General features: G+C 44.7%; 1 protein-coding gene across 1 annotated transcript; it reads right to left on the reverse strand.

Annotated features, from left to right (window-relative positions):
- Positions 1-11,496: 11,496 nt before the first annotated feature.
- On the reverse strand, positions 11,497-13,001 carry LOC139833240 (uncharacterized). Its single transcript, XM_071823462.1, has 2 exons — positions 11,777-13,001; positions 11,497-11,534 (listed from the first exon to the last, which is right to left on the reverse strand). The coding sequence occupies exons 1-2, from the start codon at positions 12,999-13,001 to the stop codon at positions 11,497-11,499; spliced, it is 1,263 nt and encodes a 420-aa protein (XP_071679563.1).
- Positions 13,002-17,573: the final 4,572 nt, after the last annotated feature.

Raw genomic sequence — 17,573 nt, forward strand, 5'->3', positions numbered from 1 at the left:
GGTTTATATTCTAACACCCTCCCTCAGTCGAAAATGGGCGTCCTACGAATGTTGAGACTGTCCCGAAAATCCAAAAAGAGAGGAGATGGTAATCCTTTAGTGAAGATGTCCGCAAACTGTGAAGAACTCGGCACATGAAGTACCCTAACATCGCCTGTAGTGACTCGATCTCGCACGAAATGAAGATCAATCTCCACATGCTTGGTGCGCTGATGGTGCACTGGATTCTGTGTCATGTAGACTGAACTAACATTATCACAGAATACAATAGTTGCACCCGAGACTGGTCGATGAAGCTCCTGAAGAAGCTGGCGAAGCCAACAAGTCTCTGCCACCACATTTGCAACCGCCCGGTATTCAGCCTCAGCACTAGAACGAGACACTGTGTGTTGTCGCTTGGCAGACCATGACACGAGATTTGAGCCAAGGAACACGCGGTATCCAGAGGTAGATCGTCGAGTGTCAGGACATCCTGCCCAATCAGCATCTGAATAGGCCGTCGCCATCGGAACTCCGGCGAAACAAGGTCAGTCCATAGTCTGTGGTGCCGCGGATGTAGCGAAGAACACGCTTGACAAGAAGCAGGTGATTTGCTCGAGGATCATGCATGTGTAAACAGATTTGCTGCACCGCGTAGGAGATGTCTGGCCGGGTGAATGTCAAGTATTGGAGACCTCCTGCAAGACTCCGATACTCTGTAGGATCTGCCACTGGTTCACTTGATTTGGCTGATAACTTGGAGGCGGTATCAACCGGTGTGGTGATGGACTTGCAATGCAACATGCCGCACGCTCAAGAAGCTCCAACGCATACTTCTCTTGGGAGAGAAACAGACAATCCTTGCTGCGCTTGACGGAGACGCCGAGAAAGTAATGAAGATCTCCCATATCTCGTCATACGAAACTCGATCGAAGCGAGGCAATTAAGCTAGCCAAGAGAGCTGAGGAGGAGGCCGTCAATACTATGTCGTCCACATAGAGCAAAAGATATGTCGTGTCCGGTCCACGCCGATAGATGAACAAAGCACGTCGGACTTGGAGCCAATGAACCCAAGAGATGTGATGTAGGTGGCAAACCGCCGAAACCATGCCCGAGGTGCTTGCTTTAATCCGTATAAGGACTTGTTGAGACGACACACTTTGTCGTGGAAGTTGGGATCAACAAACCCCGACGGGCCGGCGAGCATAGACTGTTTCCACTAGAGTGCCATTGAGAAAAGCATTCTTGACATCGAGCTGATGTATGGGCCAGTTGCTAGACAGGGCAATAGACAACACTGTACGGATGGTGGCTGGTTTCACAACCGGGCTGAAGGTTTCATCGAAGTCAATCCCTTCACGTTGGGTGAATCCTCGCAGAACCCAACGAGTTTTGTATCGATCCAAAGAACCATCAGACTTGAGCTTGTGACGATAGATCCACTTGCCTGTGACAATGTTTGCATTGCGAGGAGGATCAACAAGCTCCCAAGTGTTATTCGAGAGCAGAGCACCGTACTCATCAGTCATAGCTGAGCACCAGTTAGGATCCTTGAGTGCAGCACGATATGTCTTCGGAATGGGAGATAAACCTTCGACGTGAAGATCAAAAATCTTCTTGGGCTGCACAACCCCTGATTTGGCGCGAGTGACCATGGTATGAGAGGGCGGTGGCGGTGGTGCACGCGGTCGTCGAACCGGTGCAGGAGCAGCAAGCTCGGGCGGCGAGATTGCAGCGGAGGGTGCTGCCGCGGCAGAAAGCCAGCGCGGCAGCTGCCCGGCAGCAGACGGCCGATCCGCCGCAGGCTCGTCTGCCGTGGCAGAGAAGCGAGGCGCGACAGGCTGCCCGGAAGCAGACGGCCGATCCGCCGCAAGAGGCGCGGCAGGAGGCTCAGCTGGAGCGACCGTGGCAGGCACGGTATACGGTGTCGGCACCATCGTTTGCTCAGGGACCTGCAAAAACTCATAGGTATGCGAGGAAGGAGTAGACGACGGAGAGAACACAGTGTTAGCGAAGGGAAAGCTCGTCTCGTCGAAAACAACGTGACGAGATATGATGATCTTCTGGGTAGACCTGTCGAGGCAGCGATAGCCTAGATGTGTAGGATAACGTTGCATAGAAAACAAAAATTTTCCTACCGCGAACACGCAATCCAAGCCAAGATGCAATCTAGAAGACGGTAGCAACGAGGGGGTATCGAGTCTCACCCTTGAAGAGATTCCAAAGCCTACAAGATGAGGCTCTTGTTGCTGCGGTAGACGATCACTTGCCGCTTGCAAAAGCGCGTAGAAGATCTTGATCACGATCGGTTCCGGCGCCACGAACGGGCAGCACCTCCGTACTCGGTCACACGTTCGGTTGTTGATGAAGACGACGTCCACCTCCCCGTTCCAGCGGGCAGCGGAAGTAGTAGCTCCTCTTGAATCCGACAGCACGACGGCGTGGTGTCGGTGGCGGTGTAGAAGTCCGGCGGAGCTTCGCTAAGCTACGCGGGAAATATGAAGTGGAGGAGCAAAGCTAGGGTTTGGGAGGGGGTGGCCGGCCACTCAAGGGGGGCGGCCAAGCTATGGTCTTTTTTGGGGTGGCCGGCCCCCTCCCTTGGCCCCTCATTATATAGGTGGATCCCAAGTGTTGGTGTCCAAGTCTTCGAATAAGACCCGAAACCAAAACCTTCCATAGGAGGGGGCAAACCTAGCCCAACTAGGACTCCCACCCAAAGGTGGGATTCCCACCTCCCATGTGGGGGTTGGCCGGCCCCCTATGGTGGAGTCCACTTGGGACTCCACCCCCACTAGGGCTGGCCGGCCATGGAGGTGGAGTCCCTTGTGGACTCCACCTTCCTTGGTGGTTTCTTCCGGACTTTTCTAGAACCTTCTAGAACCTTCCATAGAACCTTCCGCGACATTTTAATTCACATAAAATGACATCCTATATATGAATCTTATTCTCCGGACCATTCCGGAACTCCTCGTGATGTCCGGGATCTCATCCGGGACTCCGAACAAATATTCGAACTCCATTCCATAATTCAAGTGCTACCATTTCAACATCCAACTTTAAGTGTGTCACCCTACGGTTCGAGAACTATGCGGACATGGTTGAGTACTCACTCCGACCAATAACCAATAGCGGGATCTGGAGATCCATAATGGCTCCCACATAGTCAACGATGACTTTAGTGATCGAATGAACCAGTCCCCTACATTACCAATTCCCTTTGTCTCGCGATATTTTACTTGTCCGAGGTTTGATCTTCGGTATCACTCTATACCTTGTTCAACCTCGTCTCCCGACAAGTACACTGTACTCGTACCGTGGTATGTGGTCTCTTATGAACTCATTCATATGCTTGCAAGACATTAGACGACATTCCACCGAGAGGGCCCAGAGTATATCTATCCGTCATCGGGATGGACAAATCCCACTGTTGATCCATATGCCTCAACTCATACTTTCCGGATACTTAATCCCACCTTTATAGCCACCCATTTACGCGGTGGTGTTTGGTGTAATCAAAGTACCTTTCCGGTATAAGTGATTTACATGATCTCATGGTCATAAGGACTAGGTAACTATGTATCGAAAGCTTATAGCAAATAACTTAATGACGAGATCTTATGCTACGCTTAATTGGGTGTGTCCATTACATCATTCATACAATGACATAACCTTGTTATTAATAACATCCAATGTTCATGATTATGAAACTAATCATCCATTAATCAACAAGCTAGTTAAGAGGCATACTAGGGACTTCTTTGTTTGTCTACATATCACACATGTACTAATGTTTCGGTTAATACAATTATAGCATGATATATAAACATTTATCATAAACATAAAGATATAAATAATAACCACTTTATTATTGCCTCTAGGGCATATCTCCTTCAGTCTCCCACTTGCACTAGAGTCAATAATCTAGTTTACATTTGTAAAGATATAACACCTTGGCCTTCTGGTGCTTTATCATGTATTGCTCACGGGAGAGGTTTTTAGTCATCGGATCGACACGCTCGTAAACGTATGTATTTTGTAATTCATTTGCGTCTCAACGCATCACTCATTTCCAAATGAGTTGGCATTATATATGTTTGATCTTCTGGTGGAACCTTAATTCCATTGTCTGAAATATGTCACTTATATTGTCACACACAATATAGCTTCAAAGTTCGACTGTCGGAACTACACCAAGTTCTCAAAGAACCTCTTGACTTAACATCCTTTGTCATTGTCAAAACAATGACATACTCGCCTTCTTTTTGTAGAATCCGTCACAATATTTAGAACTCTTCTAAATCTAGCATAGACAACTTCTAGCTCATTGTGCTACCTTTTAAACAACACTTTGTCTAATTTGAGATTATATTTTATATGTGACAAAACCAATATCGGTGTAACACCTTACAGCGATTTGTTTGTCATTTCTTCATATAAAAAAAAATATATATATCCTTAGTTCTTCTAAAGTACTCAAGGATATTCTTACTGTCGTCCAATGATCATCATATGAATCATTCTGGTATATGCTCATAACACTTTATAGCACATGATATCTGATTGTGTACATATTATTCGTGATCTATAATCACTCATGTGTTTTTACTCATTGAGTGTCAGATACACTCAAGTCTTGTTAAACCTTCACATGACAAGAACATTTTCTTAATATTTCTATATTGAACTTCTTCAATATCCATCATATGTACTTTGACTTAAACTTATTTATGTGTTTCAATCTATCTTCATAGATCTTGACACTAAATTTGTTTCAGTCCATATCCTTTCATTGAAGTTAATTCTCAATGAAACCTTTTTAATCAAGTATATAATTACATCATTTATAACCAACTATATGTCACCTACATAAAGTATTATAAATGTGTCTTAGCGCTCCCACTTAATTTCTTGCAAATGCAAGCCTCTTCATTGTTTCTGATGAAATCAAAAACTCTTTGACTATTTCATCTAGTGAAGATTCAAACTCCGCTATACTTACTTCATCAAATTGAAGTTTGTATACCTATCTAGTATTCCACGGATCAGCAAAACTCTTGGTTGTATCTTGTATACACCTTTTAATACACACTTCTGATAAGTAATGTATTTTGCCATCCTACTAACATATCTCATAAAGGAAATATGTAGTGATTACTAGAATAATCCATATAGACTTTAAGCATTGCTACGGAAGATCTAATCTTGTCGTAGTCAACTCTTTGAACTTTGTCGTAAACAACTTTTCGACAAGTTAAGCTTCTTCAAGGATATTTCATCCAAGTCCATCAATTTTATAGATCTATTTTCTTTCAAAAAGTATTCATCTATTTTGGATTTCATGGCGTATGGCCATTTTAACGGAGTCGTGGCCCATCATAACTTCTTTGTTTTGTAGTTGGTTTATCATTGATCAAAATCAATCCTTTGTCCACAAATCATTTATTTGATCACAAAGTAAACCATACCTACAAGGTTCAATATGTACTTCGATCTCCATGGCTAAAACATTTTGTAGTCATGAGAGCCATGATCGGCGTGGCCGCTTCCGAAACCAATTCCGATGCTGCGCTACTCGATCATTATGCTCAGGTTCATAAACCTTATCAAATTATATTGTCCTCCCACTCAAATACTTCACTCAAACAATTTTTCGGAAATAAGAAACATTGACAAACACTTTTGTCTTTGTCTCGTGGGAAGAATTCCCAATTAAATCTCTGGGATAACCAACAAAGACATTCATCCGATTTTGGTTGACTATTAGGGTTTATACCCATGCCATAACTTGTATGGTGTCATTTCAACGGATCATGATGATGCTCTATTCAAAGTGTAAAAGCGGTAGTCACTAAAGCATAATCCACAAAAATATAATGGCATCAATATTTTATCTCATCATTGATCCAACAAAGTTTGGATATATCTCTTGGATACTTCATCATCACTATGATACTCCAAGAAACGTAAGTTGTAGAACAATTTCATAACTCTCTTAGATGTTCGCTAAAACTCGTAATTCAAATATTTCCACCATGATCCAATCATAGATATTTGATTTCTATTACGATGATTTCCACTTCATGCTGAAATTTATTTGAATCCTATTCAAATGTTTCAAACTTTTCCTTATTGAATATATCCACATATATACTCAATTCATTGTTTGAAAGTTTTCATGAAGTAGAAGAATCTTCCGCACACAACTATGCCCAGTGAACCACATATATCATTATGTATGTTTTCACTAAGTTAGTTGTCTGCTCAACTCTTCGGCCTATGAACGGTATTTCAGTCATTACCTTTTAGAAAAGATTTTGCAAGTGCCAAACGATTCAACAAATCGAATGACTCCAAAAATCCATTTGCATGGAGTTCCTTCATGCGATCCTTTCTAACATGACCTAAATTGCGGTTCCACAAATAAGTGGAATTCAAATCATTTGCCTTATGGCATTTTTAGCGTCAGTGTTATGTATGTGTGTTTCACCATTTAAGATTTATAATAACTTATCCATCATACATGGAGTAATGTCATAATTTGAACAACTCATTGTTTTCATTTGACCAGAGCAAAAATAACAATTTATTAAGCTCTTTATTATAAATTCTAAGGGCTAGATAGAATGCCAACGACGAACATAATAACACTTTATTTTTGTTCCAGGCGAACATTCTTATCATATTCCTTGCCAGTCACTTAGGCCATTGTATTCTTGAATTGCGTTGTTTTGCATGACACTTCATACCAACCAATATGGTATTAATACCCAAGAATTTCATTGTGTGACTTAACTAGGAATACAACCATAACATGTATATCATTTATATACACCTGAGCTAGACTTTCTAATCTTTTCTTTCTCGTTGCCAAAATATCTTTTGCAGTTTCTCTTTTAGCTTTCCTCATTATTCAGAAAAACATTTCAACATCAATAACTTCTAGGTTTGTTGGTCAAATACCAATAACCTTGAGGTTCTTACTTTGAAGTTGATCATCATATGACAAGTGTTCTAGATTTCACATATTAGTAACTATGATGAACAATTTCACTCATAATTTTATCCATCAATTCATGACAACTTTTTGAGACCATGTCTGTACATGCTAGGCTCATAAAGTTTAACCTTAGTATTCGCATGTGCAAATCAGGCTTGCACCCATTGTAAGCACACGTAGAATCTATAACACCCGATCATCACGTGATGCTTCGAAACGACGAGTCTTAGCAATGGTGCATATTAAGGATGATAACTTCATGGATATGCGAATATCATTAGTGCCCCAATAGCTGGAGGATTGTGACGTCTTGCGTCTTCAACCTTCATACATTCCCATAAAACTTATGAGTTTATGTAGTCTCACCAAATTATATTCTATCATCTTGCAATAAGGTCTTAGATATCACATATATCTCATACCTTGATTATTTCTGAAAACTAAATTTTCAGCTCCTTATTTTTCAAACATATTTGAACTTTCAAGTTTCATGGAGACAAGATAACTTTAGGTACTAATTGAAACCATAGCTCTTTGAATCAACAATGTGAGGTTTTACTAAAAGTTTGCAATAGGACTTAATCAATTCTTGATTCTTTAACAATACGGTACCAATCCGTAAAGTTTCTTGTCAGATTTTAACAGTATTTCTATCTCAATAACAAGACTAGCGCATAGTAGTAAACGGATGCCAATACTACAAAATTAATTCAAAATACTACTCAGACTATGTTTATGATAATTAGTTCATGTTTTAATCTAATTACTAATGAACTCCCACTTAATACAACATCCCTCATAGTTGTTAAGTGGTACACGATCCACATCTACTACACCAAAACCGATCATCACGTGAGATGATGTAGCTTCAATGGTGAACATCAACATGTTGATCATATCATCCATATGACTCGTGTTCAACCTTTCGGTTTCCGTTGTCCCGAGGCCATGTCTGTACATGCTAGGCTCGTCAAGCAAACCCAAGTATTCCGCGTGTGCAACATGGCTTACACCCGTTGTATGTCGAGTTTATCACACCCGATCATCACGAGATGCTTCAAAACGTCGAACAATGCAACGGTGCATACGAGGGAAGAACACTTTATTATCTTGATATTAATGTGAGGGATCATCTTATAATGCTACCGTCGCGATCTAAGCAAAATAAGATGCATAAAAGGATTAACATCACATGCAGTTCATATGTGATATGATACGGCCCTTTTGTCTTTGCGCCTTCGATCTTCATCTCTAAAGCACGGACATGATCTCCATCATCAACGGGCATGATCTCCATCATCGTCGGCGTAGCGTCAAGGTTCATGGCGTCGTCTTCATGGTTGTTCACCTCATGTAGCAACTATTACAACTTCTTTGAAATACTACTCAACATGAAAATTAAAGACAACCATAAGGCTCCTGCCGGTTGCCACAATACAATAATGATCATCTCATACATATTCATCATCACATTATGGCCATATCACATCACCAAACCCTGCAAAAACAAGTTAGACGCTCTCTAATTTGGTTTGCATATTTTACGTGGTTTAGGGTTTTCGTTATAGATCTAATCTACCTACGAACATGAACCACAACGTTGATACTAATGTTATCAATAGAAAAGTAAATTGAATCTTTACTATAGTAGGAGAGACAGACACCCGCAAAGCCTCTTATGCAATACAAGTTGCATGTCGAACGAGGAACAAGTCTCATGAACGCGGTCATGTAAAGTTAGTCCGAGCCGCTTCATCCCACTATGCCATAAAGATGCAAAGTACTCAAACTAAAGATAACAAGAGCATCAACGCCCACAAACCATTGTGTTCTACTCGTGCAACCATCTATGCATAGACACGGCTCTGATACCACTGTAGGATAACGTTGCATAGAAAACAAAAATTTTCCTACCGCGAACACGCAATCCAAGCCAAGATGCAATCTAGAAGACGGTAGCAACGAGGGGGTATCGAGTCTCACCCTTGAAGAGATTCCAAAGCCTACAAGATGAGGCTCTTGTTGCTGCGGTAGACGATCACTTGCCGCTTGCAAAAGCGCGTAGAAGATCTTGATCACGATCGGTTCCGGCGCCACGAACGGGCAGCACCTCCGTACTCGGTCACACGTTCGGTTGTTGATGAAGACGACGTCCACCTCCCCGTTCCAGCGGGCAGCGGAAGTAGTAGCTCCTCTTGAATCCGACAGCACGACGGCGTGGTGTCGGTGGCGGTGTAGAAGTCCGGCGGAGCTTCGCTAAGCTACGCGGGAAATATGAAGTGGAGGAGCAAAGCTAGGGTTTGGGAGGGGGTGGCCGGCCACTCAAGGGGGGCGGCCAAGCTATGGTCTTTTGGGGTGGCCGGCCCCCTCCCTTGGCCCCTCATTATATAGGTGGATCCCAAGTGTTGGTGTCCAAGTCTTCGAATAAGACCCGAAACCAAAACCTTCCATAGGAGGGGGCAAACCTAGCCCAACTAGGACTCCCACCCAAAGGTGGGATTCCCACCTCCCATGTGGGGTTGGCCGGCCCCTATGGTGGAGTCCACTTGGGACTCCACCCCCACTAGGGCTGGCCGGCCATGGAGGTGGAGTCCCTTGTGGACTCCACCTTCCTTGGTGGTTTCTTCCGGACTTTTCTAGAACCTTCTAGAACCTTCCATAGAACCTTCCGCGACATTTTAATTCACATAAAATGACATCCTATATATGAATCTTATTCTCCGGACCATTCCGGAACTCCTCGTGATGTTCGGGATCTCATCCGGGACTCCGAACAAATATTCGAACTCCATTCCATAATTCAAGTGCTACCATTTCAACATCCAACTTTAAGTGTGTCACCCTACGGTTCGAGAACTATGCGGACATGGTTGAGTACTCACTCCGACCAATAACCAATAGCGGGATCTGGAGATCCATAATGGCTCCCACATATTCAACGATGACTTTAGTGATCGAATGAACCATTCACATACATTACCAATTCCCTTTGTCTCGCGATATTTTACTTGTCCGAGGTTTGATCTTCGGTATCACTCTATACCTTGTTCAACCTCGTCTCCTGACAAGTACTCTTTACTCGTACCGTGGTATGTGGTCTCTTATGAACTCATTCATATGCTTGCAAGACATTAGACGACATTCCACCGAGAGGGCCCAGAGTATATCTATCCGTCATCGGGATGGACAAATCCCACTGTTGATCCATATGCCTCAACTCATACTTTCCGGATACTTAATCCCACCTTTATAGCCACCCATTTACGCAGTGGTGTTTGGTGTAATCAAAGTACCTTTCCGGTATAAGTGATTTACATGATCTCATGGTCATAAGGACTAGGTAACTATGTATCGAAAGCTTATAGCAAATAACTTAATGACGAGATCTTATGCTACGCTTAATTGGGTGTGTCCATTACATCATTCATACAATGACATAACCTTGTTATTAATAACATCCAATGTTCATGATTATGAAACTAATCATCCATTAATCAACAAGCTAGTTAAGAGGCATACTAGGGACTTCTTTGTTTGTCTACATATCACACATGTACTAATGTTTCGGTTAATACAATTATAGCATGATATATAAACATTTATCATAAACATAAAGATATAAATAATAACCACTTTATTATTGCCTCTAGGGCATATCTCCTTCAAGATGATGCGACGGATATCCGAGAAACACACAAGGCACGGAGCGAGGAGCAAGTTTATGCGGTGCAACAGCCGAGGTGTTGGGGTAACACAGACATCCGAAAACCCTAAGACCAGCATAGGAGGGGTCCTTACCAAGAAGGGCGCGGAAAGGAACGCACCCCGCAATGGCTTTGGATGGAAGCCGATTATGGAGAAGAACGGCTGTATGAAGGGCTTCGACCCAGAAGCGAGGTGGCATGCTAGCTTGTATGAGGAGAGTGCGCGTAATGTCGTTAAGTGTGCGAATAATCCTTTCTGCTTTACCGTTTTGTTGAGACGTATATGGACATGAAAAGCGGAGTGCTATTCCATGATTTTTGGCAAACGTGTGAAGGAGAGAATTATCGAACTCACGACCATTGTCGCATTGTATAGCTTGCAGGCATGCTTGAAACTGGGTGTGAGCCAAGGAACGCAGGGACGCTAAGTGTGAGAAAACTTCAGACTTTGCTCGAAGAGGATAGACCCAGGCATACTGAGTGAAATCATCAAGACAAACAAGGTAGTACTTAAACCCAGAAATACTCTCAACAGGAGACGTCCACAAATCACAGTGTATTATTTGAAAAGGGGCGACAGTTACACGATTGGTGGAGGAAAAAGGAAGACGAACATGACGACCTAACTGACAGGCATTGCACAAGCTAGTCTTATCTTTATTCTTTTCCCTAGGTATAACTGAAGAGCGAACTAAGGAGTCCATGACAGGCCGGCCTGGATGTCCGAGTCGACGGTGCCACAGTGCAGAATCGGCAACGAGGAAGGCAGTGGGTGGACTGGTGGAAGAAGCTTGCACCGGGTAGAGAGCTCCGAAGCTATTGCATCTGAGAATCTCGGTCCTGGTACGCAGATCCTTCACAGAGAAACCAATAGGGTCAAATTCAACGGAGACATGATTATCAGTAGTGAATTGACGCACGGACAGAAGGTTTTTGACAATATGAGGAGCTACTAAGACATTGCGAAGGTAAAGTGGACGGGTGGAGGAGGAAAGGGGACGTGCGTGGCCGGTAGCAGTGATCGGAAGAGAGGAACCATTACCGACAATAACCGCACGAGAAGAAGGTGAAGGGGGAGACACGGAAGTGAGCATACCGGGGTCTGACGCGAAGTGGGAGGATGCGCCAGTATCCATCACCCATTCACGAGGGGGAGCTTGCAGTCCCATGGTCTGGAACTGATTGAGCAGAGCCTGCTGGTCCCAGGAGGCCGTCGAGTGTGCCGGAGGTGGAGGCGCAACGATGGGAGCGGTGTTGCCGTAGCCGTGGGGCAATGGTGGAGTGCCATAGCCGTAGGAGGGAACCGCACCATACGGGCTGTGCGCGTAGTAGGCATGAGAGGGCGGCGCGGGGCGGGGCACGTAGTGCTGCCGACCGAGCAAGCCAGCCTGGCCGTAGGGCCACACCTGAAAGGCGCCGTTCCAGGGGAGCTGCATTGGCGTCCAAGATGGGGCGGCTGGGGCCGGGGCCGTGGCGGGTGCGACCTCTTTTTCCTGCTTCTCCTTGTCCTGTTTCTTCTTCTTCTTCTTTCCCTTGCCGTCACCCTTGCCAGGGTTAGGGTTTGGGTTGGGCGTGGCGGAGTAGAGAGCCGTGTCACCAGAGCGGGATCGACGGTTCTTCTTCTTCATGTCCTGAAGCTCAAGAAGAGATCGGCATTTGTCGAAGTTCATCCCGGGCATGAGGGAGATGAGATCGGCAGCCGGGTCGTATTGCTCGGGGAGGCCGTTGAGACACTGGATGACGAGCTTGGCGTCGTCGACCGGAGCGCCTAGATCAGTAAGGCCATCAGAAAGGCTCTTAACCTTGGTCAAGTAGTCCTTCATCATCAGCTCGCCCATGTCAAGCCCGTCGAGCTCGGTGGAGAGATGAAGCTGGCGGTTGATCTTGTGGTCGGTAAAGAGGTCGTTGATGCTGGTCCAGAGCTCGACGGCTATAGGATCATCGCCCGGCTTCATGACGGCGTCGAGGAGGCCAAGGGAGACGGACCCGTAGAGCCACGAGACGACCGTGGCGTCAAGCAGAGTCCACTCCAGCGTCGGATCGGACGGAGCAGCCGTGTCGATGTGATCCAGCAGGGCGTACTTGCGAAGGGCGGCGCGGAAGAACGTGCGCCATTGGCGGTGAACGCCGGTGTCGAGGGCGAGCTCGACGGGAACATGCCCCTTGATGGAGGAGAGGCCGACGGCTTGAGCGTGCAAGGAGGAGATGGAGAAGAAACCCGCGCTGGAGTGCGCGGGGTTGGCGATGGCAAGCTTGCTAGAGGCCTCGCGTTCCTGCTTCTCCTTGAGCTCCCGCGCAGCGCGCTCGCTGTCGTCGCCCATGGCTGCCAAGAAAGGATCTAGGGTTTAGGAGGTGGGTGGCTCGCAGAGGTGGCGGCGGAAGAGGAGGGCGACGCGGTCCGGGTTAGGGTTTTGCTCTGATACCATGTAAGAGTTTAGGAACCACACATTGTGGTGTCTTGTATTGATCTATATATAGGGGGAATACAAGACAGAGTCCTTGTCACATACGACACGGACACATACAGGATTACACATATACAACCGTATCTCTATACAAATACATATACGGTTTATATTCTAACACAACTAAATATGAGTTTTTTTACTGACCTGAATTTGAGATGATGCCACAGCCTTTGGAGAGTTTCAAATTATAAACGGACGTACGTCGGTCCAGTTTAATACGTGCCAGTATTATTGCAACGCTACTAGTGACGTAGGAAGCAACCCCGCAAATGGTAGTGGATGCCACATTGCACACAGTCACACACCAAAATGTCCGAACCTACATTGAAATGTGGGATAACACAACCACCAAACAAGACTAGCTAAAGAGGTGTCCCGCAACTTCAAACTCATCTACTCGGTCGAACATGCAGCCAGGGTCTGAACTTTGAACCAGGTCACCGTTCACCTTCATTCACCCACCGCCAACATCTGTCATGTAAACTCAGGTTCGTTTCTTCATCCAACCATGGCTTACCGGAGAGCGTAGGATGATCATGCCACCGGTCTGACCGCCAAGCCGACCAGAGTGAAGCCGCATCGTGATAGATGTTGTCCACATGCATTGCATCTGCTTTGGCAAATGAATAAACTTGATACTCCAGTACACAAAAGATAGTGCACGGACAAAATAGCAAAGCATTTTTGGGTCAGTGTACTCCAAGTCACCCCACCACTACAGCTGCACTCACAGCAGAATTAAGGCCACCAACCCAACCCAGCAAACTCAAAGCAAACGTAAACACCATATACTATGCATAATTAACTGTTCCTTTAATTTATAGTACTACTTTAGGCTTGGTTCAGATGATCAGATACCATAGGCACTAATTCCTAAAAGGACATTAGGTTATAATTTATTAAAAAAATCATTCACCATAATTAAAAGGAACTGCTCTTCCTATAGGATTCATATATATACATGATATTCTTTTTTTCGGAAACATATATACATGATATTCTAATTCTATATGTTTCCTAGTCCTAAACTTGTTATATCCTATGGATCAAAGGAGCCCTAATTCGGCAACCAATCAACTTTTTTTTCACAATCAAGCTCCACTAACTTGTGTGTATCAATCAGTGTAGACTAGATAAATAGATATGACCACAAAAAATGCACGGCCTAGCGCGACACCACAAATAGACCACATGCCCGTTTTTGTATCCGGTTGACCGCATTTTAGCTCCAATTTTGAACTCAAAAAGGCAGTCAAACAAATAATGTGTGTGCTTGTTTTGAAATAACTGCCCACCTTCCTCCTAAGTAACTGCCCACCTTCCTCCACCTACCCTGGCTTCTTTTGAACTAAATGAACTAGCCTTTTCTATCCATTTCATCCCCGTCGCACGACCTCCCTCTCCGCCAGCGATATCGCGACACATTATAGATCCACTGTCCGCACCCGCCACGATGCCAAATAGATGGGGCCGTTGCGCAGAGAATGACCACGAGGCCGCACTCCTCGTTGGGCTTCCGCCACCATGGCTTCTTCTGCGTCCACACACCAACAACGTCGTCACCATAGGCGGAGCGGCACGACACCATTCGCCTCTGTCGCGCGACGATACCGGGAGGCCTACGCCTCCGTGCCGTTCCTCTCGAAGGGCTCACACTTGAACCCTAATAGAGGTTAAGTATACCATTCACAAAGTAAAGTAAAGTAAAGTAAAGTAAAGAGACTTGTAGGGTGGATTAAGTTCAACTTTAGAGCCCATGAAGACTTTTCATATGGTGTAGTGCTTGACATGGTGATGACGGTACGGCGGGTTGTATCATCAGCTCACTACTAGCTAAATGTTTGTGCGATGCTACACAAGTTATTTTCTGTCATATGTTGCATCTATTGTCCAAACACTTGTGGCAACCTAGTACCTAACTTTCTGAAAGATATTTGTTTCAGGGTATAAATCAATTCAATTAACCATACGACTTTGTTTATAAGAAAATTAGGTTCGGATGTTAGCAGAATAAGGATAAGAGACATACAAACAAAACCACTAAAACCGGGCTATTTTCAATAGCACATTATAGTCACCGTTTAGCAACAAATAGATGGAGATTCTCGGTCGATACAAGCAGATTCTGAATTTGAATTCGAAGTGTTGTTTTCATCGCTCCTTCTGAAACCAAGCGGTAAAAAAACATGGTTGCGCGCGATCGAACCCCATGTAGTGTGGCAATCTCCAGGCATGTCGTCCATTGGAGTTCACCATTGGATTTTGCTAGCAGAGCCTTTTGGAACTCGACACTCCGGCCAGATCAATGAAGACATGCATCAAGAAGTTCTTCGACATGGCATGAGAGGGATCCTAGGACCAAACCCCTTTTATTCAAAGCCATGCCGACAACCCCCACACTACCGGTCATCATCAGCCACCAGACCCACCGAAACTAGGCCGGGAGATCGAGGGCGGTGGATCAAAATCCACATCATCGCCCCTTCCCCACAGGAATGGCATTGTTGAGGAAGAAAAACAACACCACCGCCTCAACCAGAGGACTCCACCCTGGCTGCCGCGCTCAACGAGAAGTGACCATGCCGCCCCAGCCACACTTGAACATCGTCGATCTACACTGGGGAGGAGATTTTAAGGGCGGCTAGGGTTGGTCCCGGTGGCGCGGGAGCAGCACGGGAGCACCTCTAAAAATTCTCAAAAAAAGAACGACATATATATATATCTAAAAATAAATAAACTGCCCTCTAATCATGGATAAAAAACCTTCGATGTATGACGACCTTTTTACTCATAATGACCTTGTGCATTTGATTAGAAGTGATATATACTTGAAGTGCTTAGTGACAAATGCGCCGGTGATATTAGAAGCTGATGTCATTGTTAAATTCTATGAAGAGCCTTGTTTTTTCAAGAAGCTATGTGCTTGGCAAACTGTTAAGAGTCTTCAGCCGTGTCACAAGTCATTTGGTAGTATCTATCCTGTGAAACCACTCCGTTGTACCACCTTTGCGCTTAGAGCATTATAATGGTTGATGCAATAAGGCCTCTGGCCACCTACTTATAAGGGGCATCATACATCTTTTCTTCCTATATATACAGCCTTTGCGCTTGGAAAATTATAATGGATGTTGGTTGATGATCCGAGTTAAAACACATCCCACGTAGTAAAACAAACATCGGTGTACATCATTATTATTCCGCTTGCATCTTTAGTCAACAAAGTTTAATAGTAGTAATATCTTTGAACCACAGACAACCTTATGAAATTGCTATTCTGGTATGGATGTGCGTTAGGGATGAAAGGCACTGGGAAAAACAATCCATCAGCTACTCAAACAAACTTTACTGTGGTACTGCGCCACGGAACTAGAGATGGTTGAATTGGGATTAAAATGCACTTCGGTGAGTGCAGCATTGTATTCATACAGAGACAACGTGAGGTCGTGTATACAACAGAAAATAGAGAGAGACCTAAAGCTACGCACAAGGCTAAGTGGTTGCCGTGAACGGGTCGTGCATAACGCCACAATCTGCGGACAATCAGGTCGGGATATGGTGGCACCATGTAACCTGTAGCTTCAAGCCAGTGGAGGTACGTGCGGCTTTGTTCACCAGTGCTATACTGCTAACATACTAACATAGGTATCTCAGAAAATAGTTATGTCTGAATCAGTCTACCGGCTGCTTAGTCCAACAAAAACGGAAAGAAGAGCACGATGTAAGAATGTTCTTTACACCCACACCCCTTTACATTGCAATACAAACTTATGTTTCAGGAGTCAAATGTTGCATCTCCTCTCTGTAATTTTGACGAACAAAAGAATAATAACTGAACAACATACGACAAAAAACATAGAACATGGCAGGAAAGGTATTTAACTTGTGGCAGATTGTTACGCCGAAATAAGAGATCCTCCCCTTTGTTCTCCTTGTCATCGCTGTGGCTCGGAGCATCTTCAGTCCCCCCCCCCCCAAACCGCCCCCTAGAAAGATTCGGTGCGCGTCGGACGTTTGACCGGCCCCAACTGAGATTTTTTCGGTATGTCGTGGCCCAATACGATGTCTGACGCCCCTAGCCCACCCCGCTACACAGGGGACATTGCGGGGGCGCCGAACGGCGGGCCCGCCTTGTCAGCGGCTCGAACCGAAGCGCTATGACTTTGCCTTAATGGCGACGACGGTTTCCATGGTGGATTTTAAAATGAATAAACAGCCATGGATAAAAGATCTTCAACGTTTAACGACCTTTTAACTCATAATGACCTTGTACATGTGATTAGTATGTGATATATACTTCAAGTGCTTAGTGACTAATGAGCATGTGATACTAGAAGCTGATGTTATTGTTAAATTCTACGAGGATCCTTTTTTTTTCAACAAGCCATGTGCTTGGCAAATTGTTAAGGGACTCTAGCGTGTCACAGT

Source organism: Lolium perenne, chromosome 1 (genome assembly GCF_019359855.2).
Source record: "Lolium perenne isolate Kyuss_39 chromosome 1, Kyuss_2.0, whole genome shotgun sequence".
Taxonomy (NCBI): Eukaryota; Viridiplantae; Streptophyta; class Magnoliopsida; order Poales; family Poaceae; genus Lolium; species Lolium perenne.

Bases quoted from the DNA above. Each gene is read 5' to 3' on its own strand.
- LOC139833240 (XM_071823462.1), bottom strand. From the start codon at position 13,001: ATGGGCGACGACAGCGAGCGCGCTGCGCGGGAGCTCAAGGAGAAGCAG. The intron at 11,535-11,776 runs GTATGCTCACTT...TTCTCTGTGAAG, and splicing joins CCACTTCGCGTCAGACCCCG to GATCTGCGTACCAGGACCGA.